General features: G+C 39.7%; 1 protein-coding gene across 50 annotated transcripts in view; it reads left to right on the top strand.

The window, feature by feature from the left end:
* rims2a (regulating synaptic membrane exocytosis 2a) overlaps nucleotides 1–15,436 on the top strand; it is a 196,227-nt gene that overhangs the window by 150,540 nt on the left and 30,251 nt on the right. For 44 of the 50 annotated variants that reach the window (XM_074683235.1, XM_074683225.1, XM_074683252.1 and 41 more), the window contains 2 exons: nucleotides 868–968; nucleotides 4,458–4,624. The exons of the other annotated variants lie outside the window; for them this stretch is intronic. In XM_074683235.1, coding sequence (XP_074539336.1) covers nucleotides 868–968; nucleotides 4,458–4,624 — 268 coding nt within the window. The remainder of the gene's footprint in view (nucleotides 1–867; nucleotides 969–4,457; nucleotides 4,625–15,436) is intronic. 50 annotated transcript variants of the gene reach the window in all.

Raw genomic sequence — 15,436 nt, 5'->3', positions numbered from 1 at the left:
GTGTTCGTGGACCCAAAAGCATACTGTATGTCAGCATGGCCTTTGTGCTTCTTCATTCACTGTTACTTGATCATCGCTATCATATGACACAAAAGCAGAGTCAGAGTGCAAATGGAGAGAATGGAGATGGAGGAAAGTTGTTAGCTAGCTGCGTTTGAAATCTTTTAAATTTTATTTTGCAGAGAACATGCAGCAGATTAAAGAGTTTTTCTTGTGAGTTTTTGTTTCTGTTTTTTTTCCTTTTGTTTAAGCTACAAAAAATGTGCAAAGGTTTTATGCAGTGATATTAAGACCTTTGAGAGGAAGTGCATTCCTTGCGTAGGCCACATGCTTGTTTTCTTTGGATAGTCCGTGCAGCAAAATGAAAAAAGTACAGCATTTTAATTGGTTTTGGGGAGACCAGAATTGGGTGAACAGGATGAACTGCTTTTGCAAGAAATCAACATGGAGTCAATCTGAGAATAGAGGAACCAATTGGTCAAGGATTGTTGTTTTTTATTAGTATAATCATCTGAGTTTTTTTGGATTTAAGATTTCAGGTGTATGTGTATGATCATGAGTTACCGGCATCAGTGAAGTGGCTCTACTTCAGAGCAGACTCAGAACAACTTGTGCAGTTGTCTCAACTGGTGATTGTCAGTTTAACGTGTTCTTACCGTCACCAGCCAGTATTTTTGTCAGTTTTTGTGTTTGTTTCAGTGTTAATGTTGCTTACCATTCAGCTTCTTCCCATCGGATCTGTCCTTGTCACAGCTCATGGCTCATAGCTCAGCAGAAGCTTGTCTCTCACCATATCAGTACGTCCCTCTATCAGACCCTCCTCGAAGCGTTTGCTCCCATCTGACTGTTTTTCATCTGTGTGCTCAGGTTTGGACATGGAGGAGAGGACCAAGCAGATGAAGCTAAAGATGAACAAGTACAAGCAGGGGGCCGGCTCCGACTCCAGACTGGAGCAGGACTACCACAAGGTAACACCGTGTCCTGAAATGCAGGATGTATACTTCACTTCTCCAGATTCAGGGAAAGTCACGTAGCTCCAGTGTGCTGTTTACATAGATGCGATGTGCACAGACCATATGGCATACTTACAAGCAGTGAAGCATGCACACATGCAAAAATCAACACGGTGCTGCTCATGCTCTGTGATATTTGCATGCTACGAACACAGAAAGCCACATGAACACTTCTAAACAGAGCACTACAACAGTTAAAGGTTGGATAACATGATGAGGGGTTAATCATTTAAAGCCAATTCTTTTAAATCAGTGAATCTAAAAAAAAATTTAGATAAACTAAGTTTCATCACATACAGCCAAATTCCTGTGCCTGACTAGCTTCAGCCTGAAGTAGGTTGGGAAAAGTTTCTCTTTGTCAGCAGAGCGGGTGAAGTTTTATTTTCTTGGTTGTAAATTGGAAGAATGTGACAGTGAGTGTGTGCAGACTCCAGTGTTTACTACTCTGAGGAGCGCTCCTGAACATGTTTAGAGAGCTCAGCCTGAGCCTGGATTCTTGCTGCACGTCGTGGTCCAACTCTCCTTTTATGTCCGGGGCATGAAAGCGATTGCATTAGGAGTAGCCGCTGTGTTTGCTTTAAGTCTATAAAAAGCAGATTGATAAATGATGAGCTGTTCTTGTGTGTTGAACATTATCCTCTCTGGAAGTGTCACCGGTAAAACAGCACTCCAGGACTTCCAGGCACTTGCTCTTAAACCTGGTTGTAACAGAGAACAGTTCCTGTTACAGGTCAAACATTTCATCAAACAAATAAGAACATGCTATGAAAACATTTAGTTTACAGTTCTTCTTAAAACGAATGTGTCAGACTTTTATCAGTCTGAAGTAATCAGTCATGATGAGATTTTATTTTTTAGAGTGATATATTTATTATAGACCTTAAGTATAAGTGATCCCACCAGCCACCCACAATCATACCTACATATGTTATCACTGCCTGTGTAGTGTCAACAAACAGAGCATTGTAAAAATCCAAGCTCAGTCCAGCAGCACAAACACGTGAAGAAACACAGCCACTCTTTTTCTGATGAGGTAGATAATCATAAAAGTCACATCATTAGGGCAGATATGGCTTAATGGTTCAGGTTCGTGTGGTTAGCGCTCAAGCAGGTGGCCTAGATTTGAACAAAGCCTGCAGTGTCTCTCCTACATGTCACATCTCACTGTTTCCTACTCTATCCACTGACCTGTCTTCTGAAAAAAGTTGAAAAAGAAAAAAAATGACTTCTTCAACTAAAAAAGTCTTATTGTTGTGTTTATACACTATAAATCAAACCAGATCTGCTGCCCCTAGTGGCCACCTTTTTTATTGACATCTTAAGTTTCAACAAATAGTTTGCGGTCAGTTTCAGAAAACAGGTAACTGGCAGGAAAAGTCTGTAAGATACTGCTAGCAAAATCTTACACAGTCTTAATTTTCAAAAGTACAGATATCAGCATCTTTTTGGTGTCAAAATAGAAAAAAATGCTTTAAATTGTCTTTGGTCATATGTCTTCCCTTCAAGATTTTATCGTAGAAGATTTTCTGGAGAATGCATTAGTGTAAGGAATTTAAATAAACATGGTTAGCAGAGTGGGAGTTGTAAATAAATGCCATTCCTTCGAATGTTTTGAGACATACTTCATGCCACCACCGCATGAGTCAGCTCCAGTAGTCATAACAGTACAGACGTGGCCCTAAGCGTGCCTGACTTTAAAAGGTAAATAGTAAAATTCTGTTGCTTTAGTTCAGCCTAAAACATATTCTGGTTAAATGATGAGCTGTACGCAGCTCTTTGTACCTTTGCCAGAACACAGAGCCAAGGTGGGCAAAGTTAGGCAGGGCAAAATGTTGAGATAGGGTGGTAGCAGGTATTGATGTCTGTTGACAACATTCAGTGTGTCTTTCCTCTTAATTAATGGCAACATTATGAAACCCATTCAGTTCCCAAGATTATTGAACACGATTTGAGATACTTTCTGACCCTCTTTGTTATCTGTCAAAGGTTTATGCTGTTGTCTTTCTACACATTGATCAAGAGTTTGTGGTTTATTGAAATTGGAACAGATAACCACCAGAAATGAAGAAAAGGGTTAAAGGCCGAAATACACCAGATGCGTCTCCGGTTCGGCTCTGCTCTGCTGTTTTTGGCTGTGTACGTCAACTCATAGTAGCTCTGTGTTCAGTAAGGCACCTCGCAGGACAGCAGGCAGCTGGAGTCATGAGAATGAAGTAGGGCTGAACAATTAATGGAATTAAAACCAACATCGCAATGTAAAAGAGTGCAATTTTCAAATCGCAAAGGCTGCAATTAAAAATAAAATAAAATAGAATAAAAAACAGTTTCATGTACACGGACCTTAAAGGAAGATAGGAACTTGTACTTATTCTTCCTTAAAACCAATAAAAGTCAATACGCTGCTTTTTTTCTGTCTGAAATATCACATCTGCTGGACTTACAGTTAAATCAATCAGTCAATAATATACCATAATTGTAATAGTTGAATAAGAATGTTATTCCAATTAACTCGTACATCACTATATCTCATTTCATCATATTATAAAGGCCTGGTCAACAGTGAAGAATTATTTATACGATTTCAGTATTCTTTGTCATTTTGGTCTTACTATAGAATCATTTATTGCTTGTGTTAAGTGAATAATGCAGAAGACACACCCCCCCCCCCACCCCACCCCACCCCCCCAAAAAATAAAATAAAAATAAAAAAAATAAAATAAAATAAAAAAATAAAATAAAATAAAATAAAATAAAATGAAATGAAAAATAAAATAAAATAAAATAAAAATACATAAATAAATAAATAGATAAAATAAAAATAAAATAAATAATTAATAATAATAATTTTAAAAAAATGCATGCTCAATTGCAATCGCAGTGTTGGTCCAAAAATTGCAATTAGATTACTGTCCAAAATTGTCCAGCCCTAGAATGAAGAGTTCCCACACTTCCCAATCCATTGATGAGCCTCTCTTTGGTCATATTTGGCTGTAAGGCCTCTAACCTGTTGACTCCTAGCTTGGCTGCACTCATTGTCAGTTTGTTGTTGGAGTCAAGATCATATCAAATACAATCAGTTTGTCTTATTTTGAAAGTCACTGGGCGTTTGCAGGTGGTTCTCATGCACTATTTCCTGTCCAGCTCAATCTGCATTTCACTAAATTCACACATCACAGCTCTGACATTCATCAAAAATAGGATTGTTGAGTATATGATGCAGGACCTGCCGGATTGTAATTGAGCAGATCCTGCGTAAGCTGACATATTGACTTAAATGGAAACCTGATCCGGTGCCATGATGAAGCGTAGTCAGACTGGAGATGCATCTGGTGTATTTTAGCCATTACTTACCATCATTACTTAATGTGTGTGATGTAAGGTATATTTGTTTCTGTTAAAGCACCTCTTAACCTGTCTACATACACGTTTTTGTTCTTTTCACAGCGCTCAGGCAGAGATCACCGGGGCTCAGATAACCTGTCGGCTAAGTCTTCAGACAGTGATGTAAGCGACGTGTCCGCTGTGTCGAGAACCAGTAGTGCCTCTCGGTTCAGCAGCACGAGCTACATATCTGTCCAATCCGAAAGGCCGCAAGGAAACCGAAAGATCCGGTAGGCTGAAGTCCTCTCCAGTGGACAGTAGAATATGTCCCAGTCTCTGCATCGAGCTGTAATCAGAAATGGACAAACCCCTCCTGCCTGTGAATTTGTCTTTGCACACCTGCCATGTTCAAACACTTTCACGTCTGAAACTGTTTGCACCTGGTTGACTTTGAAGAGAACAATGCAGCCCTTAGTGCGTGCTGTTTTCTCTCTCTGGTGAGTTCAGGTTTGGCTCCTTTCAGAAAAATCTTGAACCAAATGATTGAACTCAATTAATTCAGGGTGTGGGGGATGTCTGTCCATATCTGGCAACACACACTGTGACATGAAACACATTGCATCTCTTTTACTGTTGTCTTATCTCGTAGTAAACAAATTCATTTGCATGTTGTTTTTCTGCGAGTACATTTTTAATTGTAATTTTTTTGAGTCAGTCTGCTTTGATCTTGGCTGTGCCGCATTTCTGTTTGGCTTTTTTTCTGTTTGGCTTTTTTTTTATTCTTCTTGTCGACGACGTTCATGTTGTTTGATTTTCTTTCTGCTTTGCATGTGCCGCTCTCATGCTTTTGTCTCCATCTTCAGCCTGTTGCAATCAAGAAGCCAGTCACGGGAGGGGGAGGAGCAGTTAGGAGAAGTGTTAGAGGAGGAGGAGGTGGGTGGGGGAGGTGGGGAGGACAGAGGAGCCAGAGCCAGTAAAGACAGGAGATTATCAGGGGGGAAGATAAAGACAGTGGAGCGTCAGGAGGAGGTGGCTGAGAACGAAGACGAAGACTTGCAGCAGAGGAGTATCTCAGAGACTGACCTCAGGTAACACGTGTGTGGCAGCCTAAAACTGTGGATCCCACTAACACCTGATTCTCCCAGCATCCCACTGACTCTCAACCTTTATATGTGCAAAGTGAAGTGCAGTGACTATCCTTCAACCTTTAGTCTGGATCACTATTTACCATGACTCTGTTAACCCTCCTAAAAACCAAACTCGAGTAGCATCATCCCTTTGGCAGCGCAGGCAGCACAGGCAGCCTGTTTACTGCTTGGTGGCAGACAGAATAGATGTAGAAGCAGCAAACATTTGAGTGGAAATAGCCTCCAAATCACAAGGAAATTATTAAAGTGGTACAGCAAGAGGAGGAGCTGAAATGAAAAGAGTAATTGTGCCTTTATTATCTTCTAATGGTTAACCGAACAGATCAGTGCCTTTAGGTGTGTGCTGCTTTTTTGTATGTAATTTTTTGTATTTGAAAAAGGAAATAAAAAATACAATACAACGAAGATAAACCAAAATTACTCCCCTCTTCAGTCAGAAATGGCTCCTGGGCCACAATGTTCACCTGAGCTGCACGTGATGTGGCTTTGTGTTGCTAAACTGCTGCAACTTCCATGATGGTTTTGTCCACACAGGCTTCAAGATGGCTACAGCACTTGCCTCTATCAAAGACCTGAGTGGCTGCATTTTTTCCCCATTTTTATCACTGATTACTTTTTTAGGGATAAGAGATTTGAAACCAAAACAGGCAGTTGGAAAGTTGCTGAATTTTTTTTTGCTGCAAAGATGTTGAGACTGTCTGTCAGGAATAAAAATACTCCTGTTCTGAGGAGCTGCAGCTGAGCTGTCAGTGAGCCGTGCCGCTCATCCCGCCTGCTCCTACTTGTTAAAATTGGCACTGAAATATAAAGCAAGAGTTCAGCAACACATGTGCAGCTCAGGTGGACACTGTGGTCTAGGATTCAGTCATAGCAGAAACTTTATCTACTGAAAAGACATGCACGATGTATTATCCTAAAATGGGAGTGGGGGGAAATTAAAGATTCTGTAATACTTTATTTGAAGGGGTATGCATAAGACTGACAAAACACTGTCATAAACATGACATCTGTCACTAAGATGAAGGAGGCTTAATATGTGCCCATAAATGTTGTCATTAAGTGTCAGTCAGTCATCTGTGTTACCTTTATTGCAAAGTTGACACTGTTTAGGATTTCCTTTTTATGACAACTTGATATAAACATTAGGGCAGCAAATTACAATTATTTTAGCAATCGATTACTCTGATGATTATATTTACGGTTCATCACTAAATCACAAAACCAAACGTGCGATTTTAGGGATGGGTACCGAATTAGGTACTTTTATAGGTACCGACTAAATTCTGTCAAAAGTACCAGGAACCAATTCACAGAAAAACACAAGGTACCATGTTTAGGTAACTTAATGCATCCTTGTGACTATGTGGGAGTGGAAGGTAGTTGGTTTTACTTGCTCAACATGAACACAGCATTACAGGGTTATTTATTAAAGAATAAATATGTTAGATTGAAAATTATTTATATTCTATTATTGAACAAATTGATATTTTTTTACCACAAAAACTCAAAAAAGTACTGAATATTGGTACCATTGAGTAATGGTACAGATTGCCAGGTACGGGTCATCTGTATCATATGGTTTCAAATGTGAAGGGTACCCATCCCTATGCGTTGTAATTTCAGTTGATGACTATTGATTGCTTAAAGGTATATACAAAGAAACAACATATTTGAACATAGTTTAAGCTGATGCTTCATTTATAAAGTGTAAAAAATGACATGAATGTATTGTCACTAACAGAATCAACAGTTTGGGCAAGTAATACAAAAAACAATGTTATTTCATCAGATTAAGAACTTAGTTGGCCAAAAAGGCAAATAAATAAGAATGTGTCCTTATTCTTTTCACCTGCAGGTCAAACAGTTTACCCACTTGGCTCTACCACTATCTGTAGCAGCTAACGCTAATACTAACGCTAGTTTCATGAACTCCTCATGGTTTTCAAATGGGGTGACGATTTAATAATAAAAACTTAACGAGTCCTAAAAGACATACCACGCATTGCACAACATAAAAAGGAGTGTATGTGGGATTTTGAAAGTATTTAGCTTTATCTGTTAGCAATACATTAACCTGTCATGTGTGGTTGGTGTTGACATTGGCTGTCATTACACCATTATAACAGTATCATGAAAGTTTTCACAACCTTAATTCAAGTGAGAGATTTTGTCAGGGATGGGAATCGAAAACCAATTCCAGTTGAGAATCGTTATCAGTTCCATCAAAGAATCGATATCATTAACCTTTTTACTAATCAAATCCCTTATCAATTCCATTCAATTGACAGGGTTCAGAAGCGTCAGAATTGTGGCTTAATTTTAATTACACCTACTGCACAACCTTAAGTGAGTGGAAACACCAGCAACATGCAGAAGCAGTTATCTATGCTGGGATGTATGTTTGTCATTGTTGCCACTGAAAATCAGACCATTTGCCCACATGCAAAATTTGCTGGAATTGATAAGGGAATTGTTAAAGAATTGGATGGATTAGAAGGATTGTTAACAGGATTGCTATTGATAAAATCTTATCAATTCCCATCCCACACTTTGGACTAGGCATTTTTATGTCATGAAGTGCTGTTAAATAGGCAAATGATAGTAAATATCTTAACAAAAGCAACAACAAAGTAAAGAAAGACATTGATAGATTCTTTTGTATTGGTTAATGTCAAGTTGTCCTAATAAAAACATCCCAAACAGTGTAAACTTTACATGAAAGGTGACACAAATGACCGAATGACACTTTTTTGTAGTCAACTTTTTATTAATTGGGTTTTATACAAAAAGATTAACAATGCAAACCAGATACCCTGAACACACAGAACAGCCCGCCCCTTCCCACCCCACAGCCCCAAGGTAGCCCGCAGTGCAGCACAGGAATGTTTGTAGAATCGAAATCAAAGCCATTGGATCAAAAAAATTCCGAGACAAACACATTTTTACCACAGATGGCCTTCAAAATTCATGACATCAATGTTTTAACACCCTCTACAGCTTTTTTCCTCATCGCCAATGTTCGGGGCTCAGAATTGTTAATGAGGGCTGATGACCACTCCAAGTAGACCACCTCAAGGAGAGCTTGTAGCCAATGTTTTATTGATAATTGGTGTGGTGGAAGCCACCTTGAAACTATAGTTTTTTTTTGCTGCAGTCATGCCAGCCAACCAGAGTTTACGTTCTGCCTTCGGGATCTCTAACTTAAAGTCATCATTCAAGAGAAGTAGTGCCGGCTCTAGTGGGAGTTTCCTCCCTATCAGATCCACCACCTTATCCACCACTTCAACCCAGAACCTTTGTACATCTGGACACTACCACAAAATAACCAAACGACACTTGATGACAACATTATTTTAAAGCCTCCTTCATCTTAATGCCAGATGTCATATAATGGTTATGACAGGGTCGTGTCAGTTTTATTGTGTCAGTTTTAAGTGCAGAGAAAATTTCAGATTCAGATTAATACTGAAGCTTTATTTCCCATGTTAGAGGCACATAAATTAAGTATAATCATATTTTTTTACAGAGGTATTTAATTTAAGACACATTACCATAATCTTGTATAGAAATCGTAATCTTGTAAGTTGAAAACACAGCACTACCAACACAAGATAGTCCAATTTCCAAACATTGACGTACCAGCAAGTGCCAAAAGTATGTCAAGAGCAAATTCAAGAGCAAGTTAATTTGAAATCCCTCAGCAGGATATAAGCCGAGCTCAACCTACTAATAAGATGTCTGCTCTATCAAATCACATTCACAGCAGGATCCAAGTTAGCTCTTCTTACTCACATGAGCCCGGCTTAGTGTCCGCTCGGACTGGAGAGAAAATCAGAAAAAAAAACCTTTACCAATGTACGATCAGTGCTGCAGTCATGCACCATCTGATTTTAAAAGCACCGACCCAAACTTATCAAGCAGATCTTCAGGCAGGTGTACAGGTTTTACTACAGGTGTGTACGCAGCGTCTATATAGGGGGTATTTTGGGGGAAAGGACAAAGGCTGATTGAAGTAACATTTATGAAACTATTGAGTTTTCAATAGAGGCTGCAGTCATTGATGTTTTCCTTTCTGTCTGTGCTGCTCAGCTCTGATACGTCATGTCTGTGTTTTCTGTGTGTCATGCTGTCTGACTCTAACCGTGACGCTCTGCACCTGTACTCCAACAACCCAAACCCTGCACATTCTTCAAGCTACTCCTCACCATGCCGAGAAATGTTTCTCTGTGTGTAACACTGTAACCCTCATAGAGAGCAGTTCATTCACTTTCAGTGAAGAAACCAAAAAAGTAAGTGCGATTAAAAGTCCTGCAGTAAAAAACGCAGTGTGAAGATGCATGTGGATTCGGGCACAGCATTCAACTATAAACATTTTCATCTTGACTGAAAGTGAGCTGCCTTTCTGTTGATACGCTGACAGCTCTTATCTGTGTGATCAACCCCAATCCCTTCATGACAGCTGCAGTATAAATCTTAAGTGTATCTTTCAGGACATGTGAGTGATTGTACATCCAGCTTTCCTGGGACAACACATGATGAGGACAATACAAAGATGCAAGAAAAAAAAAATTATATAGGCTTAGCTTACACCACACGTTAGGGTTTGTTTTAAATCACACTCATACAGATTGAATAACATTTAAATAGTTCTCTTTAAAAAGTCTCAAGAGGTCCCAGATTATAAAATGTAAGGTGTTAAAATGAGAGGTCTGATTGGTTAAGACCTAAATACTTTGGTAAATCTTGTTAATATTGACTCATTTTTAAAAATTCAATGTGTTCTTACTACATTTACATGTGAGGTCTGTATATATAGTGAAGAAATTCCACACTTTGTTTGCATTATGCTTTTATTTTGAAGGCCAACATCAACTAATTTATTTCGGCGCTAAATTCACTGTAAATGTTATTTCAACACACTGAAAAAGAGCAGAGGCCTATACTTCAAAATGTGTTCAACATACCCCAGATATCTTCTCCACATCCAGCTTCATTTAACCTGATAGAGGAGATTACACTAAGCAGTCACACAGAGCTGGGTATCAACATGATGAGTCAACCTGAAGTTCACAGTACGAGCAACAGCTGACCAATCACAGACATTTACAGTCTATTATCTGCACATTGTCACATATTTTTAAACTCAGAGCAGTAATATTTAAAATATGAAGAAGTTAAACACAGAATCCAGTCTAAAACCAACACAGCTGTGTTTGCAAAAATGAATGAAAAACTGGCAGAAAAGACAAAAACGCTGTGTTGTGTGCAAACTAAGACTTGTTGTATCACTTTCCCATCGTTAGCACAGACAGATTAGACTATAAAATTTCTCCTGTTTATTCCCTGAAAACAATCCGTCACTCCGATCTGGTTTACTACAAACTGATTGTTAGACTCCTGTCGTCAACCTGCCCTGGAGCAGGTTGAGAGCTCTGGATTAGTAAACATGCTGCTCTGCTCGGGTAAGTAGTGAACCGTCTTTAAGAGTCAACCTTGAAGTTACCTCAATAATCCTGCCTCACAGTGCCCCCCTAAGTCTGGACCACACTCTTTGTTTATATTATTTGTGTTGACTCGACATCAAGATTGAAGAAATGTACAGGTTCAGTGCTAATAGTGACAGAAAAAGTATGTGTACTATATGCAAAACTGCACATTAAAATTATTATAAAATTATAATAAACTATTCTCAATAATTATGGCAGTTAAAGTCATCAGGCCTTATGGTAACAACTGCAGATCAATGGAGAATAATGGAGATAACAGGCTACCAATGATAACATGGTTTAAAGCAGTCAAAGCTGAGATATTTTTAAATTCATGTAAGCATTAGAACATTGATACAATCGGTGAGACACCTATTAAAGGTGGCAGAGGTAAGAAATTTCCAGGCCATTTTGGCAGAGCCAAGAGGGCCTGTTTAGCCTTTCACAGGCTTTAACTCCACAAAGCATAGCCCAAGGGCTCAGAAACTTCTTGGGTGTGTCCGTGAGGTCCCAAGGAGCATTCCGAGTGGGTTTTTTCAAAACCAGGTTCAGGTCCAACTTTAGGAAAAAGACCTTTTTGCCAGGCCAGTTTTCAGGTTAAAATAGGCCTGTTTTTATCCTCAAACCAAATGGGCCATTATTCCACAAACCATAGCCAGAGGGCTCCAATACTTCTAGGGTACGTCCATGAGGTCCCCAGAAGTGTCCCCAGTGGGTTTTTCTCAAAACCGGGTTTCAGGTCCAACTGTTGGAAATAGCCCTTTTTGCCAAGCCATTTTTCAGGGAAAAATAGTTTTTTTAGCCTTTCACCAACCGTAACTCCATAAAATGTAGCCTGAGAGCTAGGATACTTCTAGGGCAGGTCTGTGAGGTCCCTTGGAACATGGGTTTTCTCATAACTGGGTTATGGAAGGCCATTTTTTTCAGGAAAAATAGGCCTTTTTAGCCAGCATCAGTTTGTCTGCAGCAACAATCAAGGTGATCCTGTGATAGAAGGAACCTCAAAGATCTCTGGTTGGTAACCCCCCCAGTCTGAGCCTATAGTAGCATAACTAAGAGCTGGTCCAGACCTGATCCAGCTCTGACTGTAAGCTTTATCAAAAAGGAAAGTCCTGTTCTGTAAAGTAGATGATTCCATAGAAGAGCCCGATAACTGAAGGCTCCACCTCCCATCCTACTTTTGGAGATTGTAGATAGGATGAGCAGGCCGACATGCTGGGAACACAGTGATCGAGAAGTATAATACAGCACTTTGAGGTCTCAGATAGGGTGTTTTATCACCATCTGGAGCTTTGTAAGTCAGACAAAAGCTTTTGAAAACATCACTTCAGCTTTTGACTGAGCTTAACAGCAAAACATCCAGGTCTTTATGTCTTGTAGGCATACTCCTAGTTTAGTTAACAGATTGATTTCTTCAAAGAGAAATAACTGAATGTCATCTGCATGATATAATTACACAACTTCTCAGGTAGACAAAGCTAACTCAGTCTCTAGCTCCTTTTTATTAGTCTGTACTTTCCACATATGGTTAAGTGGAATGTGTGTTTTTTTAGGGTCAGAAGTTGAGCAGGGTGTTACATTCATGTATGCTCTGAAGAAAGACATTAGGACTGTATCATGTTAAGGCTGTTACATAAACTCTGCACAATGACAACACTCATATCAACTGTACCATGAACTCATCAGTGAGCAGCAGACTGCCCCTGAAGTCCAGTAAGGTAAAATGGATGTGGTAACAGTAGTCAAGAATTTGGGTGGTGCTGTATTGATGCCTGCCTAAAGGTTAATTACATGTTCTTCTTATGTTTGCATGAAAGACACAGCAGTTATTTAACAGAAACATATCTACTCCCATGTTCACGTAGCGTATGATTCATCTCCAGTGTATCGAGGTCAGAGTGTAAATATACATCTGCTGCTCATTAAACAAACCTGTTTGCATAAGTTTGGCCTGTGAACATCATGGCAGCCATATGTGTTCAGCAAAGAGGAGCACACACTCTGCTCGAAGCAGTCCAGTGCTCCACAAGATGTAAGAAGCATTTCATCAGCATGCTGAAGAGCACATTACCTCGTCTCCTCCTCACCGTTATCATATTGTTGCCAAGATGATGGGTCAGTGAGGAGAGCCAGGACCGCTGCTGAAGGACAAGAGCTGAGTTTGACTGGGTGGAGGCAGGAAGCGTTTGTTTTTTGACCCTCAGGTCGATCCAGTTGTCCAGCAGCAGCTTGAGACACAGTCATGAATATGAGTTAGCTATCAGGCTAACATTATGTCAATACGTGCTTAATACTTGAAGTGAGTACTTTAGTCTCTGGAGGAAGCTCAGGAGCAGTGAGGACAGGCGAACTCAGGCTGATGCTCAGACTCGTTACACTGTTACCATGGTAGCTCATCTTTCTGCCTCACCTGTTAGAAGAGCGGGTTCCTCTGTGAAAGGTGAAAGAGACGAGGCATTGTGCACACCCGCTACATCCACATGTAGCATCAGATTCACCTGTCAAAACAGGATAAATCAACCTTTGAACACAATTATAAACATGACAATTAAAACTTAATCATGCATAAAGAGGGTTATTCTGCCTTTATGGTTATTCTTCCAAATTTTAATCATTGATGTAAAGTAACTATGCGGGATGTTTGTACTGAGTGTGTGCAGATTTTCAAACTTCTACATATTGATATGTTGTAGAAATCCCAGTCTGACTGTAAACTGATCAAACTGGTCTGCTCTAGAAATATAACAAACAAACTTCATCAGACTTGCTGAAATGATGAAATCATCACCCAAGGTTATCCAAACTGGTTTGTGACACATCTGTGACACACTGGAGGTGCGGGCCTCAAACACCAAGGTCTACCTCACTCTACAGACCTCCAGAGGGCTGGCCAATCACAGTGAAGGGGGTTTGTGGAGTGGGAAGCCTTAAAGAGACAGCAGCTAAAACAAAGTGCTTCAGACAGAGGCTGAAACACCAGTGTGATGAAAAATCTGGATTTTTAAAGTAAATCATGTAAAGCTATGACAGGGGAACCAGAAGGACATGATAAACTCTAAGAAAAAAAAAAAAGCACAATAACCCCCTCTTTAAAGTAGCTTAAGAATCAACTATGAGAGCCTACAGTAGAACCTGTAGTATCTGACCATTAGGTTACACTTAATGAAAGCTACTCTGCTGTGAAAGTATTCAATCATGTTGTAATACTGCAGCTTTTTGGGCTGATATAATGTTTTTTCTTTGTAACACAGTCTACATGTGATGTGGTGTAAAACTGATGAATTTAACAGTCATCAGGTTGTTAAATGTTGTTACCCTAAAGTATTTAGATTATCCATCTCTATGTCAACAAGGTTTCAACACTTCTGCAAGAAAAGAAAAAAAAACAACCCAGGATTGAGTTTTGCTCTGGGTACATGATGGCCTAGATGAAAATGCACGGAGAGCAATCTGCATGATGAGGAACAGTATGTGCTCAGGGCTGAGGCTGAGAATCAGAAATCCCCAGAGAGCTCCAGTTCTCCAAACAGGCACATTTACACAGCGAGGCTGGAGCAAGTGCCAAGACCTGTTCAGAGAGTAGAGAAACAGTCCTGAAGGGAGGAGTTAAAGAGGCAGTGAACGGTGAATGCTGGTGTGCAGAGCTGTGAGTTTCGTATGGTAGGAGCGAAGGCACAGACAGATACAGTGGCAGAGAAGTTTGTAGAAAACTGATTTTGCAGAGACTGGAACATGTGTAATTACTTGTCAAGAATATATTTTTATATTAAATTCATCTGCCGGCCATATTCTGATTTTTAACTACATGTTTTTTTCCCTGGTCTTCCGATTATTTTATTTTGCAAACTGGAAGATTTGTCCATGCAGCGGTCAGTTGTAGTTTACACTGCCCTGCTCACGTGCAGTGCTTCAGCTGTGTTTACGACAACATGTCTCTGAGTGATTATGTTAAAATCTAAGTGCTATTTCTATTTTCATTCCTTTCATGTTTAACTTTATGTGGTTGGCCCTGATTGTCTAGGCAGTCTAAAATTAAGTGGACAGTAAAATAAAACCAATTAGCTGAAACTGTAGACTAAAAACAACCATTTTTCCCTTCTCCAGTGATGGGACAGAATAAAGACTTTTGCGTCGGTTTTGAAACTAGCAGCAGAGCAGATGTGACTGGCTCTAACCTTTAACACCAACACTAAGGCAGAGCCATAATGTTGGGGGAGGTAGAGAACTGCTATAGAAGTGGCATCATGTCAACGCACATCAGTCCTTTCATTATGTCACCACAGCTATGTCAGTGAGTGACAGAACATTGCAGAGGCTTGTTGTCTTCCACATTCTCATGGTCATATCATACATGACTTTCAGTGTAACAGAAGAGAAAAAAGTGTGACCAGAGGAAGTGTAACGTCATAGTGATGACAGTGAAAGAGCATATTACAAAATATCATCTATCACACCTCAGCCTGGGTCT

Source organism: Halichoeres trimaculatus, unplaced genomic scaffold (assembly GCF_033239565.1).
Source record: "Halichoeres trimaculatus isolate MK-OKI-2021-1 unplaced genomic scaffold, fHalTri1.1 fHalTri1_scaffold_12, whole genome shotgun sequence".
NCBI lineage: Eukaryota > Metazoa > Chordata > Actinopteri > Labriformes > Labridae > Halichoeres > Halichoeres trimaculatus.
This window is presented reverse-complemented; position numbering and strand designations above follow the sequence as displayed.